Genomic DNA, 12,871 nt, shown 5'->3' on the forward strand with positions numbered 1-12,871 from the left:
CTTGTTCAGTAAAGAGGTCTGTAAGGGGTTTTGTCTTTTTTTTCACAGGTGCCACCGGTGCTTCTGGACAAGCAGTTTTCAGAATTTACACCGGATATCACACCCATTATTCTGGCTGCCCACACCAACAACTATGAAATCATCAAGCTCCTTGTGCAGAAAGGAGTCTCGGTGCCCAGGCCACACGAGGTCCGCTGCAACTGCGTTGAATGTGTCTCAAGTTCAGACGTGGACAGCCTCCGACACTCTCGATCCAGACTCAATATCTACAAGGCTCTGGCGAGCCCATCACTGATTGCTTTGTCCAGTGAAGATCCTTTCCTTACTGCTTTCCAACTGAGCTGGGAGCTGCAGGAACTGAGTAAAGTCGAAAATGAATTTAAGTCAGAGTATGAGGAGCTCTCTCGGCAGTGCAAGCAATTTGCGAAAGATCTCCTGGATCAGACACGGAGTTCCAGGGAATTGGAAATTATTCTTAATTACAGAGATGATAATAGCTTGATAGAAGAACAAAGTGGTAATGATCTTGCAAGATTGAAACTGGCAATTAAGTACCGTCAAAAAGAGGTGAGTGTTCTGGAGAATACCTAAGCATATTTAGAAGTAGCAGTGTGATAGATAATAGTCTGAAATTAATCCTTTTAACTGAGACAAATTGCTGCTTATCTTTCTCTGTTCTACAGGGTCTCTTCTTTTTTATAGTTTTAATTAGATGAATTTTAATAGCTTTTATAGTTTGATAGTAGCAGAATTAAAAAACCTGTTACACTGTGGATCCAAATAAACTTTTTTTTGTTTTGCACCTCAGTAGACAGTCTCAAGTAGTTGTGCTCTGAGGACCTCTTCAACAATAGGATAAGAAATTTACATGACATAACTGAAATGAGCTTTAATTGTGTCTGACAGAAAAAGGCGATGTGTTTATACACCTTGTAAATACTACAGGTAGTACTATAGAGAGGTTTTTTAATATATACTGAAACATAGATAGTGAAATGTAATATTAGCAGCAATGCATAACTCCACAAAATTTTGACATTCAGTTTCTTTTTCATAAAGAAATCAAAATGGAGGTGCCCGAGTATAGTGGTATTTAAAAATTAATGCGCTTTTTTCACTGATGTAAATATTCTAATCGGATCAGAAGGTATCTATATTTCTTTTAAATGCACTAGAGTTGTTATGTGCATGCAAAAGCCAAAGAATCAAGGCAGAAAAAAGAAAACAATCCCTCTGCTGTTTCTTAAACTTCACTTGATCCCTGCTCCTCATCATGTTAGAATGTTTTATCACCTCATTTGAAGCCTTTACATCCAAAATCAGCTGAACTGTGAATTGTGTGGGCAAGACAAATGCCATTAATAATTAAATGTTACTTGTTCATATAAATATGTCAAATGCTTAAGAAACTTCTGTATTATATTGAATTAGTCCGCCTGTCACTGCAAAATGTCTTTTCTGAAAAATACAGTAGTAAAGGTATTAATATATTAAGTATATGAGGAATGTTTGCTCTTAAAAGTGAAGCGATTAAACAGTGGTTGGTGTAGTGGTAAGCCCCTGGTACCACCTCTGATTATGTGTTATGAAAATGAAGAAAGCCTATTCATTCACAGAGCTATCTGCTTTGTTCATGGTCACAAAATTGCCCCTGAAACAGATCTTCACCAAACCAGTTTATGCCAATTGGATTTGAGGTTCTCCACAGTGAAAGGTGCTTATCATTTATACTTGCCATAATACTGGGACCATCTCACTCATGTGCTGTCAAAAGGCACCTTGGTGGTATCAGGGAACTTCCTTTGTGTTACCAAAGAGGAAACTTTCCTGATAATACCATCTGTCTTCTTTCATTAATGAACTAGTGAGGTTGAAATAGATTTATAGTTACAAGTTTATACTGTAGAACACTGTCTGGCAAGAGTGCAAAATCCCTCTTCTGAGTTAGGCTGCAGAACCAGAGAGCATCTGCACGTATGTTTTGTCTGCTTACCCATAGGGTTGGGTTTTTCGAGAATAGCACATGGGACAGAATATCCAAGGTACCATTTTTTTCCCATTATTTTGAACCATTTTGATGTTTGTTTATAAGCAAAGACACACAGAGCATGTTTCCTATACCTCCTCTTGCCTGGGTTGCAACTCATAGCAGACGAGAGATTTCCTAAAGTCATGCAGCCAACCTGCATTGGGCACAAGAATCTTGTTGTCTTATTATCTAGTTTATAATGTTATCTCAACTGAGGGAGAGTTTGGTTTTATGAAGACTGTCAGTCACAGTTTCGTTGTGCTAGAATCTTAAGTGTGCAAGGAACAATGAGACACAGTTTCCCAGTAAGGGTAATAACTGCTATTTAAATATTTATACTTAGAATTTATATCTATTTCTCATCTTACCCCATACCAACTGGCCAGTTCATTTAAGCTATAGCTGTATAAACTCAATCACAGTAGCAGGATGAGGTTATAATATTTGTCAGTACTATCAGAGGAACACAGAGGAAATATGAATTTTTAAGTTTATAGCTGTTAGCCTTTTTCTTTCATTTTTCAAATTAAAAAGGGTTTGGTTGGGCTTTTTTTTGTTTGTTTTATGGGCTTTTTTGTTGGTTTATTTTGTTTTTTTTTAATTTTCTGCATTTTTTTTCTTTTTCTTCTTCATTCTTAGTTTACTCAGATCATTTCTCATTTCCTTTGAACGTACAAGTTCAATGGAAAATCTAGAATACTTTATATTAACTGCATGTAAAGTAGGTTAAAATCTGCACAATTCAGTTTGATGCTCTAGAAACATCTTCATAAGGTTTACTTTTCTGCCATTATTTTATTAATTTGATTAGTTGTTTTTAAGAAGAATTTTAGGGAAAATATTTCAGGGCAATCATCTTCAGATTACCTTGCTCATTTATTTGCAGGCTGACAAGAAGTGAGGTAAGACTCTCCCACATAGGAAACATGGATCAACTGCTTTTGACATAAACCTTCCATAAAGGTTTATGCTTCCATAAAACACAGAGCAAAAATTATGGGTGTGATCAATATAACAAAATTATTAATTGATTAATTAAATCTTGAAAACAATATTATTCATAATTCATAGTTTAGCTCTTCTTTTGTAGGAAAATGGTGCTACAGGATAAGAAAAAGTTGTTTGTTACTGATAATAATTGCTATGATAATTGCTCCTTCACAAAAAAAGGACTTCTAAAAATGCAGTAATAATTTCTTCACTAGTTTTCTATGAAAGACAGACCTGCAGTGAAATGGAAGTATTTCACAATAACGTCACAAATTCAGTGACATTTTTAATGAAATATATCAAATTATTTCAAATCTGTCATTTCATGTCAATGTCTAAACATTTTATTTCAGTAAAGTGTTTTGTTTGACTGCATTCTCTTCTTACCTCATTTGGACTTTAACATTTTTTACAACGTAATGTTTATACTTAGTACTATATTATACAAAGCAGTATAAATATGATAGAAAGCAAAAATTATTCCTTATCAAAACTTAATATCTCTACAATGCCTAGAGAAAATAATTTGGAAGTACTGAATTGAAAAGTTGCCATGTTCTTATTTTTTATACTGTTTAAACAAACAAAAAGCCATTCTGTTGGGAACACTGACTTTTTTTTTAGATATGTAATATAAAATATGTCTAAAAGGCTGGAATTTTCAGTAGAGCTGCTCTGGCAACAATAAAGTTCAAGAGGCTAAGTCAAGCTTTGTGACTGTCTCAGACAGTAGAATTTTCATTTGGAACCACAGACTGATTTTGAGTAATTTTAGGAGCCATTGGAATAAATTTTCCATTCAGATTCTTTCAGATGCAAGGTCCTGAGTTATTGATTCTGCAAGCAGGAATGGCTGTAGTAACACAACATCTAAGAATTATCCTGTGTTTAAAAGAAACTCCAAACCTGACAGATAAACAGAAACACAGCAGTCGTGTTAGCAAGTCACTGTGTATCTGAGTATTTGTCAAAGGGATGAGAGGGTGCACTCAGAAGACACCATATTAAAAATAACAAAACCACACACAAAAAAACAGACTCTGGTAATATTTGGACATTTTTAACACCACAGGAAGATATGTTTAGTCTATAAGTCCTATAACTGAGAGGAGTGATGTGTGAACATTGGGGTCCATGTCTCTAAAAGTCTAATTTCTTTAGACTCTCAGCCATATTATTTAAGAAGTTTGATAAATATTTTTCCAGGCGAGAGCCAGGTACCTTGAAACAGGTCATATGTTTGCTTTATAAATCATGTGAAAGTCACTGTGTTTATGGATAGAGACTCCACAGATTGTTAAATAGCATAAATTATGTCTTATCTGCCACACATGCTTGAAATCTTACTGTAGTTGATTATTACCCCAGGTTTGAATGAAGTGTAGGTGTCCCTGTGGAAGCCACAGTTAAAGCTGCTACAAAAGGATGTTCTTTAATCATAGGGTGGGATCCATCTGCTTAATACAGCATTTAATTTTGCCTACATTTTAAATGCATGGTGAAGCAATCCTGTTGAAGTGTATGAGCAAATTCCTTATACAGTCAAAAGACAGAGTAAGGCACAGAGGGAGATCCTGTTTGCTCAAGATAAGAGATGTGATTTAACTCCAGATACATCTCTCGCTGCTCCATTGGCTGAATAAGGAAACAGGACACTTTAATTAGAATTACTTCACTAGGCATTGTAAATGCAGATGTGGGTTAGACAATTTACTGCTTCAACAGCAATTTCTATCCTGTGGTAACAGACTTTGGATTCATAATGCTGAAGGCCCATGTAAGGGAAAATGAATCTCAGCACTAACTTTTTAATTATGTCTCAGAAGACATTGATAGCCTCTGAATGCTATATGCCATACACAAGTTGCAACCCTCTCATCACAGTTCTAGTTATACTACTTAGGAACTGACACAACATCTTTTTATTTTGAACACTTGCTAGAAGTAATTAACTCAAAGAGCCAGAGACTTGCTGTTAATGAACTACAGTGGAAATATCTAATTTCAGTCCCTTTTCTGTATCATCTTTAAATGAAATGTTGCTGGGATGTCTGCCTCAAGCAAGAGCAATCAGTAATGCCTATCCCTAGCCAGCACAATCCTTCTGCTAGGATGTGACTGGCAGCAACAGAAATTGGCTTTTGGTTTGAAAGAATCACTAATAGTAACTACAATCTTCCCTACAAACCTGAGGTATATTTAGCATCACAAGCTGATTTTTTCTACATACAATAAAAAAATCTTTAACCATGTGAATAAATAAGATCGTGCACAGGATTTAATTTTTATTATAAATCTATAGCTATATGGATTTTACATCCCTCTTTCCCCCCTCCATATACTTGGTGGAGATCTAGCAGTTTTTCCTCCACTTGGGCAAGAGCTCCTAACCCACAGATCAGGTTAGTCAAGTTTTGCTGGGTGATGTGCCCTAGACTGAGCTGTGGTGGGATCTGCACTTTCTGGCTGTCTCTGTGCCTCCCATGAGCTCCATCATCCACTCCCTCCCTACTGCTGCCACCTCCTCTCTTGTGTAGCTCCTTTTTCATGCTCCTCACACCTTCTGCAGTAGCTCCACCAGCACCTATACTTGGCTTCTCACTGGAAGTCTTTTTGGCAAAACCCAACACCTTCAAATAGTTTGGATTACTTCAGCTCTAGTAAGAGCCCTTGTAGTTTAAAGAGCTCACACAGGCATCTAACTTGTAGAGGAGTATTTAACTCCCTTCTGTTTTTTCTGTTTCTTAGGTCCCAGGACATTCTTAAGCAAACTCTTCTCTCTCACATATCATGTAGGAGGTTCTTACACAAAGCCTTCTGTCCTCCTATCCAAGATCTAACCTTTCTGGGCCTCTGCTAGGTGCAATTAGCCCAAGAGTGATTGCTTTAGCAAGGCACAATGGAATATGCTGTCTGAAACTTCTGCATGCTGCTGCACTGCAGATTTTTTCACTATTTGGCAGGACTCACTTCATTAAGATAAAGTTTTATTGAACAATAAAACAAGACAGCCAAAGCAAACTTGTTTTAGCCCTGTCTTCCTCCTCTTTGCTGCACCAGATGTCCACAGAGCATTCTTCTCTTCCCTTCTTTCCCTTGTTTTTCCTGTAGGTCTTAGCTATCAAGGCAAAACTATTAAAGGGTTTCTTTATCTGTTGCCTCCATCAGTATGTATATCCATTTTCAAAGAAAAGACTTATGAGAGAAAGGAACTCTTGTTCTATGAACTCATTCTTGTGCCTCCAAAGAGATCAGCTCTTCACTCAAATTTTTGAGTAGAGAATAAAAATTTAAATGTACAACTCCAGGAGTTAATTAGAATCGTGAAGAGAGATGTTGATTATGGCACAGGTGTGACAAACAGGAGCCTATGTTTGTGAAAGCCCTAGAGCTCAAGTTTGATTCCTGGCATTTGAACCTCTTAGGGTACTTTTCATACTGAAAAGAAAATGTTCACTTAAAACTACAAACAAGTACTCCTTACAGAATACTTTCTATTATACTGAAAATATGAGGATGAGGTTCTTCCTTACTCCATTCCCTCTTCATCAGATCATCATCAGGCCATTGCTTTGGTGTGGTCCATTAGTGTGTCCCACTTTGATCCACTTCCTTCTAATGCAAGCCTTGATAAATTACAATGCACAGTGGGGGTATCACAAGTAAGAGAAATTTCCTAGCACTCCAACAATGCTCAGTTGAATACTGTGCTTTTGCATTCTATTATTTCACAGTTATCCCAAATACTAGAATATCTTTCAGTCAGTAATTTCGATTGAATGAGACAGCTGAGAAAATTAGTAACTCCCTTGGTTGTTGTTCGGACACATAAAATATACCAGGAGAATCTGTATTCTTTTGATAGCATCTCAATAGCTTTCCCTTGTGAAACAATAGATGTTCCCATTTAGACATCATTTCTGCTTTTTACTGGCACACTCCAGAAATCTCAAGATCCCTATTTATTTCTTTCTCATCCTTTGTCTCCTCTTTTTTACTAACACTCCCTCCCTTTTCTTACTGAATTGCAGACGCCATTGCCCATTATCTATTGCCCTGATACTGTTATCTATTGCCCTGATACAGAGCTGATAGTTTTACAAATATTCCTTGGCCTTATCCACTGCCACTATTTTTGCCTCCCAAAAAAGGAGGCTACAGACCCATAGCAGCAAAGAGGCAGAAAGAACCTGAGGCTTAGAGACAATCAGTCTCTAGGCTGATCACCAGTACTGTGTTTCATGCTTGTGTAGTGTTATGTGCATGCATTTGTCAGAAATGTTATGTTTCCTATTTGAGTGACTCCATCTTGGGAGACAAAGCAGATTAATCAGGAATTCTAGGAACAAAAACCCTTGTAAAGACACAGAGGTCATGAAAAAAGTCTATTTTTTTTTAACAAAACAAAACAGACAAATCATGGCAACAAAGTAAATTTAATGCCTTTTCAGGGTAAAACCCCAGAAGAAACTGCTGTTGTTAGTTACAACTTCAGTTGACTGGAAAACAACACAAAAATACCCACTAAGCCCTGTTGTGGGGACTGCAGGGAGGAATGCAAAAAAGCCCCAAACATGTTGAGTTTTTACTAAAATATTGTGAAAATCTCGCTAGTTTTTTTGATTAAATGAGTCAGTTTTATTTCATTAATATCACTGAAATATATTAATACAGAATATAATCAGTCTTTCTTCTTACTTTCCTGGTAATCTCACTTGCATCTACATGGTGCTGGATTTACAGCACCTGACACAACTTAAAAGCAGTGCAAAGACATCTTGAACCAGAATCAAAAGAGGAGAGAGTGGAAAGCACTCAAGTTTTCTTCATTGCTGTTTATTAAATTTTAGACTCAAAATAATGGAAGTAGACATTTAGCAAGTTAAACGCGTGTTTTGTAGACACACTCAGGAACTGATCTTCTTATCTGATATGTAGCTGCTTACAGTTTTGTGTTTTTTTTTTTTTAAATCTGCCTATGCAAGTGCTAGTATGCCTGGGACAAAGAACCAAGGTTTCAGAGTCATTCTGGTTTGTACACTCCACATTAGAAGGTGTCAGGGATTTAATACATCAACAGTTTTCCTTTATACAGTAACCCATATTCCCTGTGGCATGAATCTGAGACATGTGGAGGTATCTTGGATATACCTGGGCTTCTCAAATGATTCAAAGGAGGTACAAGAATTGAAACCCCTTTAAGGTGTACCCATTGCTTACGGATGAGTTAGTTGTGTAAGCTCCTGTTACAGTCCCAGTTCCATGGGTCCCAGAGTATTATCCAGTTGAGAAGGTAATAAGGACTAACTTAGTTTCCTAAGCATAGGTTTCTAGTGTTATTTGAGATAACATAAGCTTTCTGAGATTAATAAACGGAATTTACAGATATGGCATGACACTTAGGGGCTATGTGACCTTCCAGATCAGGCCAGAATACTTCAGAGTATCTGTAACATCACTAGAAGTCTGTATGTAGGTGACTGAAATGTATCTCCAGATTTAAGGTAAATGTCTTCATAGGATCCATCATCTGTATTAACTGGATAGTCACTGATAATGAGAACTTAGTTGAAAGGCATGCAACTTACTTCTGCCTAAAAGTAGGTGTTTCAACCTGAAACTGGAACCATAGTCTGTGGTAGTAATTTATGAAGAGGAGTAGGCACTTGTTCATGTAATCTAAAATGATCCATCAGTATTTCCACTCAGATTTTTTATTTCAGTCTTGTCTTGAGTTATTAATCTCTGTGAAATCTCCAAATAGGGAAATAGGATGTTTTGTTCTTCTTTTTTTTTTTTTTTTAAGTCATTCTGCTTTAATTCAGGTCCTGTCATTCTAATCTGATATTTCCTGTTTCAATTATTGTATTAGTATCAGATACTCCTCTGGTGAAAGATACAAAGCTTTGGTGAGGCAGAAGGCTAAAGGAATTGTTGTTGATACACTTTGTAAAAGTAAGACATTTTGAGGAAAGATTTTAAAAAATAAAGTATTTTGCTAGAAGCAGAAAAAGCTTAGTGGTTGGTGAGCACTTGCGAACAAGCAAGGACTTGACAAGGAAGGATTTTATGAATGTTTTGAAAAACAGGAGAAAGCCAAAGGTGAATGCATATGAGTAGGAGAAGAAATCAACTAAGAGCTGAACATCCTCTGGCATGTTCTTTGTTAGTCATTCCTGAATGTAAAAATGTGATGTCAATTCCTGATGTAAAAAATGTGAGGGTCCTTAACACTTGTGAGAAAGAGCAGTGCAGATCTTCAATACAATGAAGTGCATCGTGCCTGTTCTCTGTTGCCCAAGTACAGGATCTGGCTCAGTTTTTGTTTGTTTATGGGGTTTCTGAAGGTAGATGAAGAGGAAAAGGAAATGTTCTACTCTTTCTGATGTACAGAAAAGATAATAATGTTCAATTACCAGGGAAATGTAGTCATTTAAATTAGTGTTTGCTCTAAATAGGTAATCTTAAGGGCCTCATTATTAGCATTGTTGTGGTTCACCAAAAGACATGACTCAATTACACAGTGTTTGACATTAAGACAATCTGAAAGTGTAACAGGAGGTAAAAAAGGTTTGCCATGTTATTAATAGCATGTAATTTCTGGAAGGTTTGTAACAGTAGATATCAGCTAATTTCTTTAGGTCTTGGGCTTCTGTTATTCTGAGAACTTGAGAAGCCCCTTAAACTGAGACAGATGAACCTTGATAGCCTTTTTACTGGGATCCCTTTGGTAATCTAAGATGCACCTTTTCTACTTTTGCCTTAGCAGTTAAGTTCACAGAGAAATGAAGTTTACCGTGTACTATCATGGACTGGTTATAGACAGTTACAGTTTTAGATTTAATGGGCTTAAACTAACTAGAGTTTGTTGGAGGTGAAAAGCCAAAGCAGATCATCCTTAAGGTGCCTTTCAACTCAAAGCATTCTATACTTCTGTGTAGCGGGAGGAGCCATTCTTGCTCCTGATGCTCGACAAGCTGCTGGTCTCTTCCAGGACTCCAGCCACCACACAGCGCTTCCAGGGTAGAAGTGTAGTGGGAAGAGCCTTTCTTGCTCCAGAGGCTCGACGAGCTGCTGGCCTCTCCATGCCTCGCACCAGAGTGAGCTGAGGTTTCCTCTGTGGGTGTGTGTTCCACCTTTATTGGCCCCCTGGCCTTGCTCATGCCCAATAGGGGCCTGTCCTAATCAGGCACAGGTGGACTCACACCCACTCACTGGCAATTCGAGGCACCTGGTTGACAATGTCTCTCTACACTTCTGTGAGTCTATATTAAGAATTTGTCTTGCTTGAGGGACAAGGCCTCACTCATGCAGTCTGGACAGGTCAAGTTTTGGTTATAGAAATGATTAGACAGTCACCTCAGGTCACCTCTTGAGGACAGACAGGCAGTGGCACAGGTTCCCCGGGCTGTCTCCACCCTTTGAGGTTTTGTTGTCTCCACCCTTTGAGTTTTTCAAGACTTAAGTGGCTAAAGCCCTGAACATCCCTGTGTGATCTCATAGGTGACCCTGGTTTGAGCAGGACAGGTTTGGACAAAAGACCTCATGAAGTCCCTTCTAGTTGAAGTTGTGATTGATCTGATGACAGGTTCTGAGGAATCGGGTGCGTTTTAGCCAGTGTGCTTGGAAATCGCTGTGAAGCTCTCATCAAGGGTACAGAGGGTGACAGATATTTGTCTCTCTCTTCTTATATTAACACATCTGGCCACATTAATTTCTCTCACAGGTGTTTGCTGGTAGTCATAAAGGGATAATAAGCATTTTTGTATTGTCTTTTTAAGGGTACAGAAAGATTATTGCTGTTGTTACTAATATTGTAGTAGTCCTCCAGAGACATTTAATTTTACATATGAGCTTGAAATAACCAAGAAATATGAATTTTCAACTTACAAAGGAAGGAAAAAAGTACAAAATTATTTATTACATGTGAAGATAGAACATGTATTCTCAGTTTACAGAAATCTTTCCATCTGGAACAAAACATGATACTTTTTAGTAAAAAGAACAAAACAAAAATTTAAATAGACTATTTAGCAATTGTACATTGTTCTTCTACCTTTCAACAAATACCATGATACTACCTCAGAACATTAAAATTAAAGCAAAGAAATCCCTTTCCTTTTTGCTTTCCTCCCTTTATACTTGCAATTAATGTAAATTGACTGTTGTCATAACACTGCTAATATAAATATTCTGCCAATACAAAAATAAATATTATTCTCTCAGCCTTGGGACTTTTGGCTTCTATTATCTCTTAATTTCCATGGAAAAGCTGGGTTCTGTAACAAATGCAGCAAATTCAATACTTCAGAAAAAAAAAAAACCACGTTCCCTCAAAGCAGTGGTGAGATATATTGCCATCAAGTCTTTTCAAAACAGGAGGCCAATTTTTTGCCTTTGTGAGCTGTCAAGTTTAGAGAATTAAGGAGTTTGTCTGCCAAATCACATGTTGGGGTTGCTAAAGTTCTCCACAAAAAAAAAAAACAAAAAACAAAAAAACAAACCAACACCTGGTGTTGGATTGTCTATGAAGGTCCTAAGGAGCTTGCAGTTAAAACTTAGAATATTGCCTCTGTTTCCCTGCAGAATTACCATGTCATTTAGTTGATGTTATAGATTTATTACCAAGTATGAATGGTTTGGGCTGCCATCCTCTCTACTTCTCACCCCAGTGTTTGGAAGCTGAAGAAATCACAATTTTGTTGCTGTGATGGAGGCTGGAATTGGGAGCATTGAAGCTGACTGGCTAAGAGTAGACAAGTGGTAAGGGAGAGGACCAGGGATCTCACCACCATCACCTTAGCAAGGGGGTATTTCTAAGTAAACTTGAGAGGGGTGTTTGATAAAGAAGAGGTCTTGCTTACCTGATTACCATAGAGGTAATATTCAGCTGCAGGCTGGATAATATGAAGAAAAATAGGTACTGAATGTGACTCTGGATCGGAAGGACTCATACAGCCTGCCTTTGGCTTTTGGCTGAGTTTGCTAAAAGCCTGTATGTTAATTGTAAGTGCAGGAGATGGGAAAGGCACACATTCAATCTAAATTTAAATTGTACTTCACATAGGAACTTCAGTGTTATTGCAGGTTTTCTTCAGATTTTCCCTGTATTTTCTCTTATCCCTTAGTATACGTTAAGGTTTTTTTTAATTCAAATCATAGCATATGTCTGATTCTTGAATCAATTTCAGCTTAGGGAATAATGATTTCATGCATATGATCAGGATATATCTGCTTAACAGCACAGAAGGGCACAAGGGAAGCAGCAGAAAATATTCCTTCGGAGTACCAGCAAGCTACCTTTCACAAGGATTAAAGAGCAGGTTTTTTTTAGAAATGTACTCTTTCTGACTTGCTGGAGCAGAAGTTAGGGCATGCATGTCATGCAAGCAGTGACAACAGCCTAAGGAGTGTATTTCTCTGTCAGTGAGCAAATTGTCTGTGATTTGTAGATGAAGAATGTAGCCTCAAACCTTCAGGGACTGAAACAAAGCCTTTGCTTATATTATTCCACATATGCCTCTTCCACCTCTAGCTTTTTGTACATGGTCCTTTTCTTCCACATGTTAAAATAAAATATATTCTGGTAGCTGGAATTATAAGCCAGTGTGTTCTACTTCATCTCCATAAGAAATAGCTATGGAAGTTGGGCAAACAAAAATACCTCCCAAGTTATCTAGGTTTTGGGACCATGCAATGAATTTTAGAAACACCAGTCTAATCAGAAATATAGCATGTATTTCAGTAAAATACTGTACAAGGAACCTGTCTTTGAGACATTGTCTGTACTGCTAAATGAAAGCAGACCTTAGCCTTACTTTAAGAACAAGTGATAGTAGGGGATCTATATGT

At 37.4% G+C, this 12,871-nt stretch overlaps 1 protein-coding gene across 2 annotated transcripts in view; it reads left to right on the top strand.

Annotated features, from left to right (window-relative positions):
* TRPC4 (transient receptor potential cation channel subfamily C member 4) overlaps positions 1-12,871 on the top strand; it is an 82,623-nt gene that overhangs the window by 22,503 nt on the left and 47,249 nt on the right. The window contains exon 2 of one of the 2 annotated variants that reach the window (XM_008490107.2): positions 49-567. The exons of the other annotated variant lie outside the window; for it this stretch is intronic. Coding sequence (XP_008488329.2) covers positions 49-567 — 519 coding nt within the window. The remainder of the gene's footprint in view (positions 1-48; positions 568-12,871) is intronic. 2 annotated transcript variants of the gene reach the window in all.

This window comes from Calypte anna, chromosome 1, assembly GCF_003957555.1.
Source record: "Calypte anna isolate BGI_N300 chromosome 1, bCalAnn1_v1.p, whole genome shotgun sequence".
NCBI lineage: Eukaryota > Metazoa > Chordata > Aves > Apodiformes > Trochilidae > Calypte > Calypte anna.